The following is a 17,698-nucleotide window of genomic DNA, read 5'->3' on the forward strand; positions in this document are numbered from 1 at the left end:
TTTAGTTGTGGCCATTCTTGCAGGAGTAAGGTGGTATTTCATTGTGGTTTTAATTTGCATTTCCCTGATGATTAGTGATGTTGAGCATTGTTTTCATATGTTTGTTGGCCATTTGTATATCTTCTTTTGAGAATTCTCTATTCATATCCTTTGCCCACTTTTTGATGGGATTATTTGTTTTTCCTTGCTGATTTGTTTGATCTTCTTATAGATTCTGGATAGTAGTCCTTTGTCAGATGCGTAGTTGGCAAATATTTTCTTGCATTCTGTGGGTTGTCTGTTTACTCTGATGATTATTTCTTTGCTGTGCAGAAGCTTTTTAGTTTAATTAGGTCCTATTTATTTATTTTTGGTTTTGTTGCATTTGCTTTTGGGGTCTTAGTCATGAATTCTTTGCCTAGACCAATGTTCAGAAGAGTTTTTCCAACGTTATCTTCTAGAATTGTTATGGTTTCAAGTCTTAGATTTCAGTCTTCGATCCGTCTTGAGTTGATTTTTGTATAAGTTGAGAGAAGGGGATCCAGTTTCATTCTTCTACATGTGATTTGCCTGTTTTCCCAGCAGCATTTACTGAATAGGGTGTCCTTTTCCCAATTTCTGTTTTTGTATGCTTTGTAAAAGATCTGTTGGCTGAAAGTATTTGGCTTTATTTCTGGGGTCTTTATTTTGTTCCATGGGTCTAAGTGCCTATTTTTATACCAGTACTATGCTGTTTTGGTAACTATAACCTTGTAGTATAATTTGAAGTCTGGTACTGTGATGCCTCTAGATTTGTTCTTTTTGCTTCGTATTGCTTTAGCTATTTGGGCTCTTTTTTTGTTCCATATGAGTTTTAGGATTGTTTTATTCCAGTTATGTGAAAAATGATGTTGTTATTTTGATGGGAATTGCATTGAATCTGTAGATTGGGCAATATGGTCATTTTCACAATATTGATTCTTCCTATCCATGAGCATGTGTCCATTTGTTTGTGTCATCTATAATTTATTTCAGCTGTGTTTTGTAGTTTTCCTTGTATGGAGCTTCATCTCCTTGGTTAACTATATTCCTAGGTATTTTATTTTATTTTTGTAGCTGTTATAAAAGAGATTGAGTTCTTGATTTGATTCTCAGCTTTGTTGTTGGTGTATAGCAGTGGTACTGATTTGCATACATTGATTTTGTAACCTGAGACTACTGAAATTGTTTATCAGATCTAGGAATCTTTCGGATGAGCCCTTAGGATTTTCTAGGTAAACGATCATATAATTGACAAACAGCTCTAGTTTGACTTCCTCTTTTCCAGTTTGGACCCCTTTGTTTCTTTCTCTTGCCTGATTGGTTTGGCTGGGACTTTCAGTACTGTGCCGAATAGAAGTGCTGAAAGTGGGCATCCTTGTCTTGTTCCAGTTGTTAGGGGGAATGCTTTCAACTTTTCCCCCTTCAATCTGAAGTTGGCTGTGGGTTTTTCAGATATGGCTTTTATTATTTTGGGATAAGTCCCCTCTATGTCTAATTTACTGAAAGCTTTATTTTTATCATAAAGGGATTTTATCAAATGCTTGTTCTGCATTTACTGAGATGATTAAATAGTTTTTGTCTTTAATTCTGTTTATGTAATATGTCACATTTATTGACTTGCATATGTTAAACCATTCCTGCGTCCTTGGGATGAAACCGACTTGATCATGATGTATTATCTTTTTCATGTACTGTTGGATTTGGTTAGCTAGTATTTTGTTGAGGATTTTTGCTTCTATGTTCATCAGGGATATTATTCTGTAGTTTTTTTTTGTTATGTCCTTTTCTGTTTTTGGTATTAGTGTGATACTGGCTTTATAGAATGATTTAGGGCAGATTTCCTCTTTTTCTGTCTTTTGGAATAGCATCAATAGCATTGGTACCAATTCTTTGAATGTCTGTTAACATGCAGCTATGAAACCTTCTGGTCCTGGGCTCTTTCTGATTCAATCTCTCTGCTTGTTATTGGTCTGTTCATGGTATCTATTTCTTGCTATAGCTATTATATGACTAATCCAAGGTACCAAAAAGCATTTTTGCATGATTTAGCAGGCCATCCTTTTTCCTTGTGTCCTAATGAGGAAGTTTTTTGACCCTTCATAATTCTCTTAACAAGGATTTTTAGCTCCTCCTCCATCATTTTGTAAAATAATGATGATAATTTAAAACTTCCATCAACGTATTAAATTTTCAAAATGAACCAACTAAAAACTACAAAAATCTCAAAGTTTGAGTTTTAAACTGAATATTTGAAGCTAATATAGAAATTTTTGATAAGAATATCGGTGCGGACATATAAAACTCAAACCTTCATAGCTAATAGTGATGTCTATTAGCTTTTTTTTTTTTTTTTTTTTTTTTTGAGACGGAGTCTCGCTCTGTTGCGGGGGCTGGAGTGCAGTGGCGGATCTCAGCTCACTGCAAGCTCCGCCTCCCGGGTTTACGCCATTCTCCTGCCTCAGCCTCCCAAGCAGATGGGACTACAGGCGCCCGCCGCCTCACCCGGCTAGTTTTTTGTATTGTTTTAGTAGAGACGGGGGTTTCACTGTGTTAGCCAGGATGGTCTCGATCTCCTGACCTCGTGATCCGCCCGTCTCGGCCTCCCAAAGTGCTGAGATTACAGGCTTGAGCCACCGCGCCCGGCCCTATTAGCATTTTTAAGAGTGCTAATGCAAGGTAAAGTCTCTCTTTTTTTTTTTGAGATGGAGAATTTTGCCCTGTTGCCCACACTGGAGTACAGTGGCATGGTCTTGGCTTACTGCAACCTCTGCCTCCTGGGCAAGAGATTCTTTTGCCTCAGCCGCCTGAGTAGCTGGGATTACAGGCATGTGCCACCATATTTTTGTATTTTTAGTACAGATGGGGTTTCACCATATTGGCCAGTCTGGTCTAGAACTACTGGCTTTGTGATCTGCCTGTCTCAGCATCCCAAAGTGCTGGGATTACAGGTGTGAGCCACCATGCCTGGCTGCAAGGTACTGTTAATGGCTTTTAAATCATATTTAACAGAGAGTTCACACAACTTAGTCCAATGTAGTTAGTGTTAGTGTCCAATAATATATGAACATACTTCAAGACAATTGCTGCTACATTTTCAATATAATTATTAATTGTGGTCTGAAAAACACACATAAATGCAAGTGAGACTAAAAGTTGTGTCACAAAAAGAAAAAATAAATAAATCCAATGGATCAATTAATGCTGTCAACAGAACAGGCAAGAATGTAACATTACATGTAATTTTTGTTTTCAAAAAAGACACTAAAATGCCACTGGATTAAAATATATTTATTATTATTATTATTTTTGAGACAAGGTCTTGGTCTGTCACGCAGGCTGGAGTGAAGTGGTGCAATCATGGCTCACTGCAGCCTTGACCTCCTAGGCTCATATGATTCTCCTGCCTCAGCCTCCTGCCTCAGCCTCCTGACTGTGACTGCAGGTGTATGCCGCCATGCCTGGCTAATTTTTAAATTTCTTTTGCAGTGACAGGGTCTCCCTATGTTTCCCAGGCTGGTCTCCAACTCCTTGGCTCAAGTGATCTTCCCACCTTGGCCTCCAAAAGTGCTGGGATTCCAGGTGTGAGCCACTGCACTCCACCGGACTATAATTTATTCAGAACATCTTTAGTGTTCATTCGCAGAGATCTTGATCTGCTCAGTAATGCCTTCACAAGATCGATTATAGCCATCTTTTTTGTTGTTGTTGTTGTTGAGACGGAGTCTCACTTTGCTGCCCAGGCTGGAGTGCAGTGGGCGGATCTCAGCTCACTGCAAGCTCCGCCTCCCGGGTTTACGCCATTCTCCTGCCTCAGCCTCCCAAGTAGCTGGGACTACAGGCGCCCGCTACCTCTCCCGGCTAGTTTTTTTTTTTTTTTTGTATTTTTTTTAGTAGAGACGGAGTTTCACCATGTTAGCCAGGATGGTCTCGATCTCCTGACCTCGTGATCCGCCCGTCTCGGCCTCCCAAAGTGCTGGGATTACAGGCTTGAGCCACCGCGCCCGGCGGATTATAGCCATCTTTTGCAGTGAATGGGCAGGCTGGTCTTCCTGTGGTAGTAGGGGGCAGTCTTTTTTTTTTTTTTAATCTTCATGTTTTATTTATTTATTATTTGTTTTTTAAATTATACATTGAACCAGGCGCGGTGGCTCATGCCTGTAATCCCAGCACTTTGGGAGGCCGAGGCAGTCGGATCACGAGGTCAAGAGTTCAAGACCAGCCTGGCCAACATGGTGAAACCCCATCTCTACTAAAAATACAAAAATAAGCTGGGCTTGGTGGCACGTGCCTGTAATACCAGCCAATTGGGAGGCTGAGGCAGGGGGATTGCTTGAACCCAGGAGGCGGAGGTTGCCATGAGGCAAGACCACGCCACTGCACTCCAGCCTGGCAACAGAGCGAGACTCCGTCTCAAAAAAAAAAAAATTAAATTATACGTTAAGCTCTGTGATACATGTGCAGAACGTGCAGGTTTGTTACCTAGGTATACAAGTGCCATGGTGGTTTGCTGCACCCATCAACCCGTCATCTAGGTTTTAAGCCTCACATGCATTAGGTATTTGTCCTAATGCTCTCCCTCCCCCTTGATCCCCACCCCACAACAGGCTCCAGTGATGTTCCCCTCCCTATGTCCATGTGTTCTCATTGTTCAGCTCCCACTTATGAGTGAAAGCATGTGGTGTTTGGTTTTCTGTTCCTGTGTTAGTTTGCTGAGAATGATGGTTTCCAGTTTCATCTATGTCCCTGCAAAGGACATGAACTCATTCTCTTTTATGACTGCATAGCATTCCATGGTGTATATGTGCCACATTTTCTTTATACAGTCTATCATTGATGGGCATTTGGGTTGGTTCCAAGTCTTTGCTATTGTAAATAGTGCTTCAATAAACATACATGTGCATGTGTCTTTATAGCAGAATGATTTATAATCCTTTGGGTATATACTCAGTAATGGGATTGATGGGTCAAATGGTATTTCTGGTTCTAGATGCTTGAGGAATCACCACACTGTCTTCCATTATGGTTGAACTGATTTACACTTCCACTGACAGTGTAAAAGCATTCCTATTTCTCCACATCCTCTCCAGCATTTGTTGTTTTCTGACTTTTTAATGATCACCATTCTAACTGGCGTGAGATGGTATCTCATTGTGGTTTTGATTTGCATTTCTCTAACGGCCAGTGATGATGAGTTTTTTTTTTTTTTATATATATGTTTGTTGGCTGCATAAATGTCTTCTTTTGAGAAGTGTCTGTTCGTATCCTTTGCCCACTTTTTGATGGGGTTGCTTGTTTTTTTCTTGTAAATTTAAGTTCCTTGTGGATTCTGGATATTAGACCTTTGTCAGATGGATAGGTTGCAAAAATTTTCTCTCATTCTGTAAGTTGCCTGTTCACTCTGACGATAGTTTCTTTTGCTGTGCAGAAGCTCTTTAGTTTAATTAGATCTCATTTATCAATTTTGGCTTTTGTTGCCATTGCTTTTGGTGTTTTAGACATGAAGTCCTTGCCCATGTCTATGCCCTGAATGGTATTGCCTAGGTTTTCTTCTAGGGTTTTTATGGTTTTAGGTTTTACATTTAAGTCTTTAATCCATCTCGGGTTAATTTTTGTATAAGGTGTAAGGAAGGAACCCAGGTTCAGCTTTCTGCATATGGCTAGCCAGTTTTCCCAGCACCATTTATAAAATAGGGAATCCTTTCCCCATTGCTTGTTTTTGTCAGGTTTGTTGAAGATCAGATGGTTGTAGATGTGTGGTGTTATTTCTGAGGCCTCTGTTCTGTTCCATTGGTCTATATATCTGTTTTGGTATCAGCACTATGCTGTTTTGGTTACTGTAGCCTTGTAGTATAGTTTGAAGTCAGATAGTGTGATGCCTTCAGCTTTGTTCTTTTGCTTAGGATTGTCTTGGCTATATGGGCTCTTTTTTGGTTGCATATGAAATTTATAGTAGTTTTCACAAGATCAATTACAGCCAACTTGTGCAGCAAATGGTTAGGCTGGTCCTCCTGTGGTAGTATGGGGCAGTTTTGTTTTTCTTTTATTTTGAGACTGTCTCACTCTATCACCCAGGCTGGAGTGCAGTGACATGAACTTGGCTCACTGCAACCTCTGCCTCTGGGTTCAGGTGATTCTCCTGCCTCAGCCTCCTGAGTAGCCAGGATTATAGGTGCCCACCACCACACCCAGCTAATTTTTGTATTTTTAGTAGAGATGGCATTTCAAGATGTTGGCCAGGATGGTCTCAAACTCCTGACCTCAAGTGATTCACCTGCTTCAGCCTCCCAAAGTCCTGGGATTAGAGGCGTGAGTCACCGAACCCGACCCTCTTTGCCCATTTTTAAATTGGGTTATTTATTATCTTGCTATTCAGTTGTTTATATGTTATGGATATTAACCATTTATCAGTTGTATGGTTTGCAAATATTTTATTCCAGTCTGTAGGTTGTCTCTTCACTCTGTTAATTATTCCTTTATTGTGCAGAAGCTTTTTAGTTTGATGCAATTCCACTTGTCTGTTTTCGTTTTTGTTGCTTGTGCTTTCAGGATCATATAAAAAAATAATTGCCCAGACCAACGTCACAAAGCTTTCCCTCTATGTTTGCTTCTAATAGTTTATACTGTTGGATCTTACATTTAACCCTTTAACTCACTTTTAATTTTTTTTTAATTTTTAAGTTTTATTTTATTTTAGACAGAGTCTAGCTCTATTGCCCAGGCTGGAGTGCAATGGTGCAATTTCGGCTCACTGCAACCTCTGCCTCCCGGGTTCAAGAGATTCTCCTGCCTCAGCTTCCCGAGTAGCTGGAATTACAGGCATCTGCCACCACGTCCAGCTAATTTTTTGTATTTTTAATAAAGACGGGGTTTCACCATGATGGTCAGGCTGGTCTTGAACTCCTGATCTAAGGTAATCCACCCACCTCAGTCTCCCAAAGTGCTGGGATTACAGGCGTGAGCCACTGCTCCCAGCCCAATGCTTTTGATTTTTGTATTTGGTTTGAGATAAAGGCTCAGTTTTATTCTTCTGCCTGTGGATATCCAGTGTTCTTAACACCATTTGTTAAAAAGACTGTCCTTTCCCCATTGTATGCTCTTGGCACCTTTGTTGAAAATTCGTTGATTGTAAATGCATGGGGTCATTTCTGAGCTCTCTATACTGTTCCATTGGTCAATATCTCTGTTTTTATGCCAGTGTCATGCTGTTTTGCTGACTATACCTTTGTAGTGTATTTTGATGTCAGGTAGTGTGATACCTCTACCTTTATTGTTTATGCTCAAGATTGTCTTGGCTGTTTCAGGTCTTTCATGACTTCATAATTTTAGTATTGTTTTTGCTATTTCTGTAAGAAATGCCATTGGGATTTTGGTAGGAATTACATTGACTCTATAGATCACTTTGAGTAGTATGGACCTTTAAAAAGTATTCTTTCAATCTATAATATGAGATATCTTTCCCTTGATTTTTGTCTTAATTTTCTTTCATCAATGTTTTATAGTTTTAGTGCGCATATTTTTCACCTTCTTGGTTATATTAACTTGTAAGTATTTCATTTTTTGATGCCATTGTAAATGGGATTAATTTCTTTTTCAGATAGTTTGTCATTAGTGTATAGAACTACAACTAATTTTTATATGTTCATTTTGTATTCCATAACTTTACTAAATTTGTTTATTAAATTTCATAACTTTTTTGTAGAGTATTTGTAACAAGTTTCTTATGTATAAGATCATGTCAGCTGCAAACAGGGACAATTTTTTTCTTTATTTGTAACTTGGATGCGTTTCTTATCTTTTTCTTGCCCAATTGCTCTGACTTGGACTTTCAGTACTGTGTTGAATAGAAGTGGTGAGTGTGGGCATCCTTACCTTGTTCCTAATTTTAGTGGTAAAATAAATTTTTCACCACTGGGTATGATGTTAACCAGACACTTTTTATTTATGTTCTTTATCATGTTGATGTAATTTCCCTGTATTTCTAGTTTGTTGAGGGTTTTTAATCATGAGTGGCTATTCCTGTGGCCTGAATGTTTGTGTCTTGCTATTCATATACTGAAGCCATTAAGTTGAATTCTTATGTTGAAGCCTAATTCTTTGTGTGATGGTATTTGTAGATGCGACCTTTGGAAGGTGTTTAGGTCATAAGAGTGTGGCCTTCATGAATAGGATTACTGCCCTTAGACAAAGCAAAATGATGGTTGCTTATGAACCAGAAAATAGGCTCTCACCAGATATTGAATCTGCTTGCCCCTTGATTTTGGATGTCACAAGTCTTCAGGACTATGAGAAATAAATTTCTATTGCTTGTAACTCATCTAGTCTATGTTATTTGTTATACCAAATAAGCTAAGACAGATGTTTAATTTTATTAAATGCTTTCTTTTTTTTATTGATATGATCATGTTGTTTTTATTCCTTATTCTGTTAATGTGGTACATCACATTTACTGATTTGCATATGTTGAGCCATCCTTGTGCGCCAGGAATAAAGCCCACATGGTCATGGTGTATGATCCTTTTGTGCTATTGAATTTAGTTTGCTAGTATTTTATTTAGGATTTTGGATCTACGTTCAATAGGGAAATTGGCATGTAGTGATCTTTTCTCATGGTGTGTTTGTTGGGATTTAGTGTCAGGATAGTGCTTGCCTCATACAATAAGTTTGGAAGTATTCTCTCCTCTTCAATTTTTTGGACGAGTTTGAGAAGAATTGATATTAATTCTTCTTTAAATGTTTGGTAGAATTTGCCTGAGAAGCCATCAGGTCCTGGGCTTTTCTTTGTTAGGAGGACTTTGATTACTGATTCAATCTCCTTACTCATTATAGATCTGTTTAAACTTTCTATTGCCTTATGATTCAGGCTTGGTAGGTTGTATATTTCTAGGAATTTATCCATTCCTTCAAGGTTATCGAGTTTGTGAACATATATAATTGTTCACAGTAGTCTCTTATGACCCTTTTTATTGCTATGGCATCAGTTGTATGTTCTTTAATTTATAATTTCACTTATCTGTTGTTTCTGTTGTTTCTCCCTTTTTGCTTGGTCTACCAAAAGGTTGTCAATTTTTTTTTTTTTTTTTTTTTTTTTTTTGAGGCAGAGTCTTGCTCTGTTGCCCAGGCTTGAGTGCAGTGGCATGATCACAGCTCATTTCATTCTCCACCTCACAGATTCAAGTGATTCTCCTGCCTCAGGCTCCCGAATAGCTGGCATTACAGGCATGTGTCACTACACCTGACTGATTTTCATATTTTTAGTGGAGACAGGGTTTCACCATGTTGGTCAGGCTCGTTTTGAACTCCTCACCTCAGGTGATCCACCTGCCTCGACATCCCAAAGTGCTGGGATTGCAGGCATGAGCCACCGCGCCTGGCCAAAGCTTGTCAATTCTATCTTTTTGAAAAATCAACTTAATTTCATTGATTTTTTTCCTATTCTCTATTTGATTTATTTTTCTGTGATCTTTATTATTTTCTTCCTTCTACTAACTTTAGGTTTAGTTTGTTCTTTTATTTCTCATTCCTCGAGGTGTAAAGTTAGGTTTTGTAATTGAAATCTTTCTTTTTGTTTTAAAGTTAGGTGTTTATCACTCTGAACTTCCCTTTAGTACTGCTTTTGCTGCCTCCCAGTAAGTTTGGTATATTACGTTTTTGTTTTCATTTATCTCACATTATTTTCTAATTTCTTTTTTTATCCATTGGTTGTTCAAGGGTATATTGTTTAATTTTTACATATGTATGTTTTTTCCCGTTTTTCTTCTGGTATTGAATTTTAGTTTCATTCCATTGTGGTTGGAAAAGATTCTTGATATAATTTCAGTCATTTTAAATTTGTTAAGACTTGTTTTGTGACCTAACATGTGGTCTATCCTGGGGAATGGTCCATGTGTGCTTGAGAAGCATGTATATTCTGCAGTAGTTAGCTTGTGTATTTTGTATATGTCTGTTAAGGCCATTTGGTCCATAGTGTCATTCAAATGTACTATTTCTCTCTCTTTCTCTCTTTTTTTTTTTGCCTAGTTGTTCTACTTGCTATTGAAGGTAGGATTTTGAAGTTTCTTACTGTTGAATTGCTGTTTATTTCTCCCTTCAGTTCTGTCATTATTTGCTTTATATATTTAGATGTCTGATGGGTGTGTACATAATTAGTTGTTACACAATATAAATAACTGATGGGTGTGTATATAATTAGTTGTTACAACTCCTGGTGAAATGGCCATTTCATCATTATATAATATCATCATTTGTTTCTTGACTTAAAGTCTATTTTGTCTGATATTAGCATGTCATTCTGCTCTCCTTTGGTTGCCATTTTCATGGAATAGCATTTTCTGCTCCTTTACTTTTAGCCTAAGTGTCAGTAAATACAAAGTGGGTATCTTGTAGACAGCATATAATTGGATTTTGTATTTTTTATTAATTCTGCCACTCTGTTTTGAGAGTTTACTTCTGTTTACATTTAAAGTAATTATTGACAGAGAAGGATTTACTACTGCCATTTTGTTAATTGTTTTCTGTTTGTCCTGTAGGTCTTTTGTCCCTCTTTTCTTCTCTTGCTGTCTTCCTTTGGGTTTTATTGTTGTTAATTTTTGTACTAATATGCTTTCATTCTGTTCTCTTTTTGTGTATACAACTTCTAAAGGTATTTTCTTTGTGTTTTCCACAAAACATCTTATAATTATCATGGTCTATTTTAAGCTGATAACTGAACTTAAATCACATACACCCTATACTTTTATTCCCCATTACATGTTTTATGTTATTGATTCACAATTTACAGTTATTTATATTGTGTATCCAGTAACATAATTTTAGCTATAGTTATTTTTAATATCTTTGTCTTATAACTTTTATACCATACCTGGCATTAAGGACATGACAAAATCACTTTTAAAATTTCTTTAAAATTTATTATTTGACTGTCAGGTTTTCAGTATTACTCTTGCACATACTTTAAAGAGTCAAAATAGTTCCAAAAAGCTCACTGTTAAAAAAACAACAATTTCCACATACACTATGGTTTTGGCTTCATTTCCCCTGCTCTTGACAGAACCGCTTTCAGCTCTTTCAATTCTCTATCTGTTCAAATTACATAATAATAATTTTGCTACTTTTTGATTTTTGTTTTAGCACTGACTTCCCACCATGGAAGGTGGAGATTGATCTCTTTTTCAGTTTTCCTTTTGCCACATAGTAGCACTCTTTTACCCCCATTCACTCCTCATGTTTACGTGATCATTTTGGTTAGATCAACATTCAGTATTTGCATTATTCTGACTACATAAATGAAATTCAGCTGAGCTGAATAATATACTTTTACTTTTCCCTGTACCCAGGGAAATGCAGGTGATTAATAGAAACTTGGGGTTGGGTGTGGTGGCTCACACCTATAATCCTAGCACTTGAGAGGCTGATAGGGCAGAATTGCTTGAGCCCAGGAGTTCAAGACCGGCCTGGGACACAAAGTGAGACCCTGTTTTTATTTTTAAAGTTTTTTTAAAAAAGAAATTATGGGTATCCTCTTGAGGTTGTGGTCTAAAGGTGAATAATTCCTTGATAAGGTCTAAGCTGCCCTAGTTCCTTGGTTAGTTGCAAGAGATGAGACTTGAGTAGAGCTTAGAGAACCTCTGTCTGGGTCATGCTGGATGACTGAGTTATATATCTCCTGTCTTTCCTACCCCCCTCTCTCCACCTCTTTTTTGCCCTCAGCGGATAGCAGGCTCCAAGCTCTCTCCCAGGCTCCAGTATTTTGGTCAGTCACTGAGTGGGGGGCAGGACCTCACAATGGATGGACTGGTGGACCTGACTGTAGGAGCCCAGGGGCACGTGCTGTTGTTCAGGTGAGAATGCCTTTTGGAGTCAACCAGACATTCTCCTTTGAAGGAATGTTTCTTGTTTGAAGGTCCCTGATGGTTTTCTGGTGTCCCTGCAGGTCCCAGCCAGTACTGACAGTCGAGGCAACTATGGAGTTCAATCCCAGGGAAGTGGCAAGGAATGTATTTGAGTGTAATGATCAGATGGTGAAAGGCAAGGAAGCTGGGGAGGTCAGAGTCTGCCTTCGTGTCCAGAAGAGCACACGGGATCGGCTAAGAGAAGGTGAGTCTCAAGAGGTTAAATGACCAAGGACATGAATGGGTGCTGCAACCCACTCTGCCCAGCCTTCTGGTTGTCCTGAACTGAGTTCTCATAGGCTCTGACAACTTTCTCCAAGCCTTACCTGAATGAGCAGGCTATTGCCCTGCTGGGTGGGGAAGTCCAGTGGACCTCCCTAAAGAGGTGAGCATGTGGCACTTTCTTACTCCCTCAGTTCTCCGGAGAACTGAGGTCCCCATGCCTGTGAACAAACCATGTTTTTGTTTTTTAATAAATGGAGAGAAAACCTATTTGGGGAGATTGAATTGATGAAGCTAAACAGAAATTTACAAAGCACTCACATACACATTTTATCACCGGTGACTTCTTCCCTTGTTCCTGTTCTCAAAGAGTAGAATTGTGTTTGGGGTAGGAGAATAGTAATGACAATACTAAGAATAACTGTCTCTAGTAGTGACAGTAGTACGAATAACTGTCTCTAGTAATGACAGTACTAGAAAGAATTGTATCCTCTTTAAAGGTAAAATTATTAGCTGGGCATGATGGCAATTTCTTGTAGTCTCAGCAACTTGAGAGGCTGAGGTGGGAGGATCATTTGAGCCCAGGAGGTTGAGGCCAGCCTGGGCAACATAGCAAGACCCATCCCTAAAAAATAATTACCTTTCTAGGAGCAGTTTTCCTGGGCTGAGGAGATAGGATTCCAGATATGAGGGCAGCCAGCATGGCTAGAAATTAAGAGCAAAATGTTAGAGAGCAGGGAATTGAAGAAGAGTTACCCCCAAACCTACATAGAAATCCCCCTCTACTCTTTGGCTGACTCCTAAGACATGAATGCCCAGGTCAGTACTCCAAGAAACCCAGTCGAAAACAGCAACTGAAAAGCCAAAGAGCTGATCAGAGAATTTGGCAGCTCCCCAGTGCTGGGGGAACAGAGATTTGAGAGGCCTTGGTAAATGCCTTGGTCTTTCCATTGGGACAACTGACTAGCAACCAAGAGAAACAATATACAATAGAAACAGACCCACAGGTGATTCAGAAATTCGAGTGATTGGATAGGAATTTTAAAAAGGTAACTATAATTAATATCTTCAAGAAAAAAGGGAAAGGATGAGAACTTCATCAAAAACATGGAATTCATAAAATAGAGTCAAATGGAAACTCTAGAACCAAAAAACGCAATGACTGAAATGAAGAATTCAGTTAATAGATTTATAGCAGATTAGAAGCAGAACAGAGAATTAGTGAACTAGAAGACAAGTCATTTGAAAGTATCTGGATAAATATGCAGGTAAAAAGAATGAAAAATACAGAAAAACATCATAAGAGATGTGTGGGTTATGGTGAAAGATCTAACAAACGTGTAATTGGAATTACAGAAAGTGGTGGTGGGGGAGGAGAGAGAGAGAAAGAGACAGAGAGAGAGAGAAAGAAAATAGGAAAGATGGAATAGGAAAGACAGAATAGGAAAGATGGAATAGGATGGAATAGGAAAGATGTTAAAGAATTTCCTACTTCACTTGGGAGTCGCCCCAGGCCAGGGGGCGACACCGCGTCCCCTCCCTTAGCCTAGCCGCCACCCAGCTTTAGGGCCTAAGGGCAAATCAAGCTCCCGGTCCTCCCGGCGCCGTGTGCGCGGCCCGCCCAGGCCCTTGGCCACAGTCGCCGCGGGGACAGGCCGCGAGCCACAGAGGCCTGGTGCGCGCCCCGCCCCTGAGCCCGCAGTAGGAGGGGCCTCAGCCCGTGAGCGGGGAGTCGTCCCCTTAGAGGGCCGCTGGGGCGGGGCAGGCCTTCCGGCCGAGGGCCACCCGGGCGGTCGAATCCCTCAACTCCCAAGGGTGGCCCGGCGAGGGAAGGAGCCGAGTTCGGTTCCCTCAAAATTATAAAAGCAGGAAAACGCAAGACAAAGAAATCCAACAAGGCTAGTGATTTCAGCGATATGGAGAATTGGCCAACGCCAAGTGAATCAGCGAACACTGGATTTCAGAGTGTCCTCGGCCAAGGAAATAAAAAGCCACAAAATAGAAAAGAAAAAGAAGAGAAGGTTGAAAAGAGAAGTAACAATGAGAGCAAAGAAAATCGGGAAACAAAGTTAAATGGTCCTGGTGAAAATGTCAGTGAGGATGAGGCTCAGTCAAGTAATCAACGAAAGAGAGCTAATAAGCACAAGTGGGTACCACTCCACTTAGATGATGTAAGATCAGAGAGTCAAGAAAGACCTGGATCCCGGAACAGCTCAAGAAGTCAACCTGAAGCAAATAAACCAACACATAACAATAGGAGAAATGATACACGAAATTGGAGGCGAGACAGAGAAAAAAAGAGATGATCAAGATGAAGTTTCTAGTGTGAGAAGTGAGGGTGGTAATATCCGAGGTTCCTTTAAAGGTCGAGGAAGAGGCCGAGGACAGGGAAGAGGACAAGGCGGAGGAAATCCCCGACTGAACTTTGACTATTCATATGGTTATCAAGAACATGGTGAAAGGACTGATCGACCATTTCAAACAGGACTTAATACCAGCATGATGTATTACTGTGATGATGGTACACGTGTACAGGTGTATCCTGTGGAAGAAGCATTGCTTCAAGAGTATATTAAGCATCAAATTGAATATTACTTCAGTGTAGAAAATTTGGAACGAGACTTCTTTCTTTGGGGAAAGATGGATGAACAAGGTTTCTTGCCTATTTCCCTGATTGCTGGTTTTCAGCGTGTTCAGGCTCTCACTACAAACCTTAATCGCATCATAGAAGCACTGAAGGATAGCACAGAAGTAGAAATTGTGGATGAGAAAATGAGAAAAAAGATAGAACCAGAAAAGTGGCCAGTTCCAGGCCCTCCTCCACGCAATGTGCCACCAACAGACTTCTCTCAACTGATTGATTGTCCAGAGTTTGTACCAGGCCAAGCCTTTTGCTCATATACAGTCAGGGTGATGATCTTCTTAAGCTCTTGGATGTCATTTGATCAGAATACGCAGTGAAATAGGTGACTCACTGAAATGCCATTATAAATACTGGAACAAAAAACTGCAGCCATTAGAAATCCTGCTGCAAAAATGAAAGTGATCAGACTGTCTTCTGTTCAAGAATGTCTATTCCCACCTCCTGGTGGAGGAAGTTGGGCCAACACTGCAGTGGAGATAACCACCTTTGCGATAATGAGAGACAGACCAGAGGACTGCTACTCTTTTTATAGGAGCTGCCTATTTCTGTGTAATTGGCCTGGGCTGCATGGGCTGCTTTTATTCATGGTGGGAAAGTTAATTGTTATTATTCTGGAAATACCGCAAGAGTAGGTTTTCTGTTTCCAGGGTTATGTACTTGTGTCCAGATGAATAAAGTAGAAAAAGGGGATTGAGTAGCATTTCCCAGATTCTTAAGTACTTTGCTATTTGATTTGCCTTTCAGTGTCATGTACATTGCAAAACTCAGATATTGTCATGATGTTTCACTTGGACATAAGACTTATTAATGTGGACACTTAAGGGGTAAGGAATTTAAGAACTGGATGAGGATATTTCTTCCTTTACTCTTCAAAATGTATTTTTGATACATCAGTATGAGAGAACGTCCCATCAACAAAGCATCGATAATGGACAGTCTCACAGTATTTTTATCTTATGCTTCTTTGTCAGGCTTCTGCTTCTAATCCCAGTAAGCAAGTTGGACAGGCATTTTAAAAGCTGAAGAAAAGTGACATTATTTTAGCTAATGGTTTTTAATTTAATTTTTGTTAAGATTGATTATATCAGTTAGATTTATTTATTGTATCAACTTGGGTCCAAGATGATAGTTTTAGCCAGCTTGTGAACAGGCATTGGGTAAGTTAGCTAAAATAACATATACTTTCTCTACAGGGTAGGTAAGATAGGTCAGTCAAGTTGGTAACCATTTATGCATACTAATCTGTCCATTAACCGTCCATTAACCATTTATGCATACTAATAAAATTATAAGAATAAAAAAAAAGAATTTCCCCAAACTGGCCAGTCGCAGTGGCTCACACCTGTAATCCCAGCACTTTGGGAGGCCGAGGCAGGTGGATCACCTGAGGACAAGAGTTTGAGACCAGCCTGGCCAACATGGTGAAACCCTGTCTCTACAAAAAATACAAAATTAGCAGGTGTGGTGGCACGCATCTGTAATCCCAGCTACTCAGGAGGCTGAAGCAGAATCGCTTGAAACTGGGAGGCAGAGGTTGCAGTGACCTGAGCTCACCCCATTGCGTTCCAGCCAGGGTGACAAGAGCGAAAGTCCATTAAAAAAAAAAAAAATTCCCCAAACTGATGAAAGACATCAAGATTCTTTACAAAATCAAAGCAGGATAAATATGAAGGGCATTATATCAATGTATGTTATAATCAAACTGCTGAAGACCAAAGACAAAGAGAAAAAAAATTTAAAGTAGCCAGAAAAATACAGTAAATTTTTTATTGAGTAACAGAATAGCTACCATTTATTGAGCACTTACTGTATAAAAGGCACTGTGCTAAATACTTGATAAGCACTGTTTCATTTCCTTTCTACCATTGGGAGGGTGTCATTATTATCATTATTATCCTCACTTTAAAAATAAAGAATGGAGGCCAGGCGCAGTGGCTCACGCCTTTTATCCGAGTGCTTTGGGAGGCTGAGGCAGGTGGATTAGTTCGAGACTAGCCTGGCCAACATGGTGAAACCCTATCTCTATTAAAAATACAAAAATTAGCAGGTGGTGGCATGTGCCTGTAATCCCAGCTACTCGGGAGGCTGAGGCAGGAGAATTGCTTGAACCTGGGAGGCAGAGGTTGCAGTGAGCTAAGGTTGCACCCCTGCACTCCAGCCTGGGCAACAGAGCGAGATTCTGTCTCAAAAAATAAAATAAAAAATAGAAAAGGAAGGAAGGAAGGAAGAAGGGAAGGAAGGAAAGGAAGAAAAGGAAGGAAGGAAAGAAAGGAAAGAAGGAAAAAAGGAAGGAAGAAAAGGAAGGAAGGGAGGAAGGAAAAGAAAGAAAGAGAAAGAAAGAAGGAAAGAAATAAAGAAAAGAAAGAAAGGAAAAAGGAAGGAAGGAAGGAAGGAAGGAAGGAAGAAAGGAAGGAAGGAAGGGAGACTCAGAGAGTTCAGACAACATACCCCAAGTCACACAGCTGAGAAGCAGAGGAGCTGGGCCTCGAGCTCCCATCTGCCAGGCTCCTAGGTGCAGGCCGCTCACCCGCTGTGCCACCCTGTCCCTTCAGGGCAGATCCAGAGTGTTGTGACTTACGACCTGGCTCTGGACTCCGGCCGCCCACGTTCCCGCGCTGTCTTCGGTGAGACAAAGAACAGCACGCGCAGGCAGACGAAGACCTTGGGGCTGATCCAGACTTGTGAGACCCTGAAGCTACAGTTGCCGGTGAGCAGGAGAGTGGCCAGAACCCTGTGTTCTCCAAGCATGGGGTGGGCTTGGGGAGCTAAGGAGGGCAGATCCCCAAATCCCGGCTATCTCTTAGGATTGCGTTGAGGACCCAGTGAGCCCCATTGTGCTGCGCCTGAACTTGTCTCTGGTGGGAACTCCCTTGTCTGCTTTCGGGAACCTCCGGCCAGTGCTGGCTGAGGATGCTCAGAGACTCTTCATAGCCTCAGTGAGTCC

At 40.1% G+C, this 17,698-nt stretch overlaps 2 protein-coding genes across 4 annotated transcripts in view; both read left to right on the plus strand.

Annotated features, from left to right (window-relative positions):
- ITGAM (integrin subunit alpha M) overlaps nt 1-17,698 on the plus strand; it is an 80,865-nt gene that overhangs the window by 54,708 nt on the left and 8,459 nt on the right. For all 3 annotated transcript variants that reach the window (XM_023191073.1, XM_023191072.1, XM_023191074.1), the window contains 4 exons: nt 11,707-11,837; nt 11,930-12,093; nt 17,307-17,461; nt 17,559-17,690. In XM_023191073.1, coding sequence (XP_023046841.1) covers nt 11,707-11,837; nt 11,930-12,093; nt 17,307-17,461; nt 17,559-17,690 — 582 coding nt within the window. The remainder of the gene's footprint in view (nt 1-11,706; nt 11,838-11,929; nt 12,094-17,306; nt 17,462-17,558; nt 17,691-17,698) is intronic.
- LOC111525627 (la-related protein 1B-like) lies at nt 12,108-16,121 on the plus strand. The gene is given in 2 exon segments (XM_023191075.2): nt 12,108-14,404; nt 14,406-16,121. Coding segments are annotated over 2 exon segments (1,044 nt in total). The 5' UTR covers nt 12,108-14,026; the 3' UTR covers nt 15,072-16,121.

The sequence above is a fragment of the Piliocolobus tephrosceles genome, chromosome 17 (assembly GCF_002776525.5).
Source record: "Piliocolobus tephrosceles isolate RC106 chromosome 17, ASM277652v3, whole genome shotgun sequence".
NCBI lineage: Eukaryota > Metazoa > Chordata > Mammalia > Primates > Cercopithecidae > Piliocolobus > Piliocolobus tephrosceles.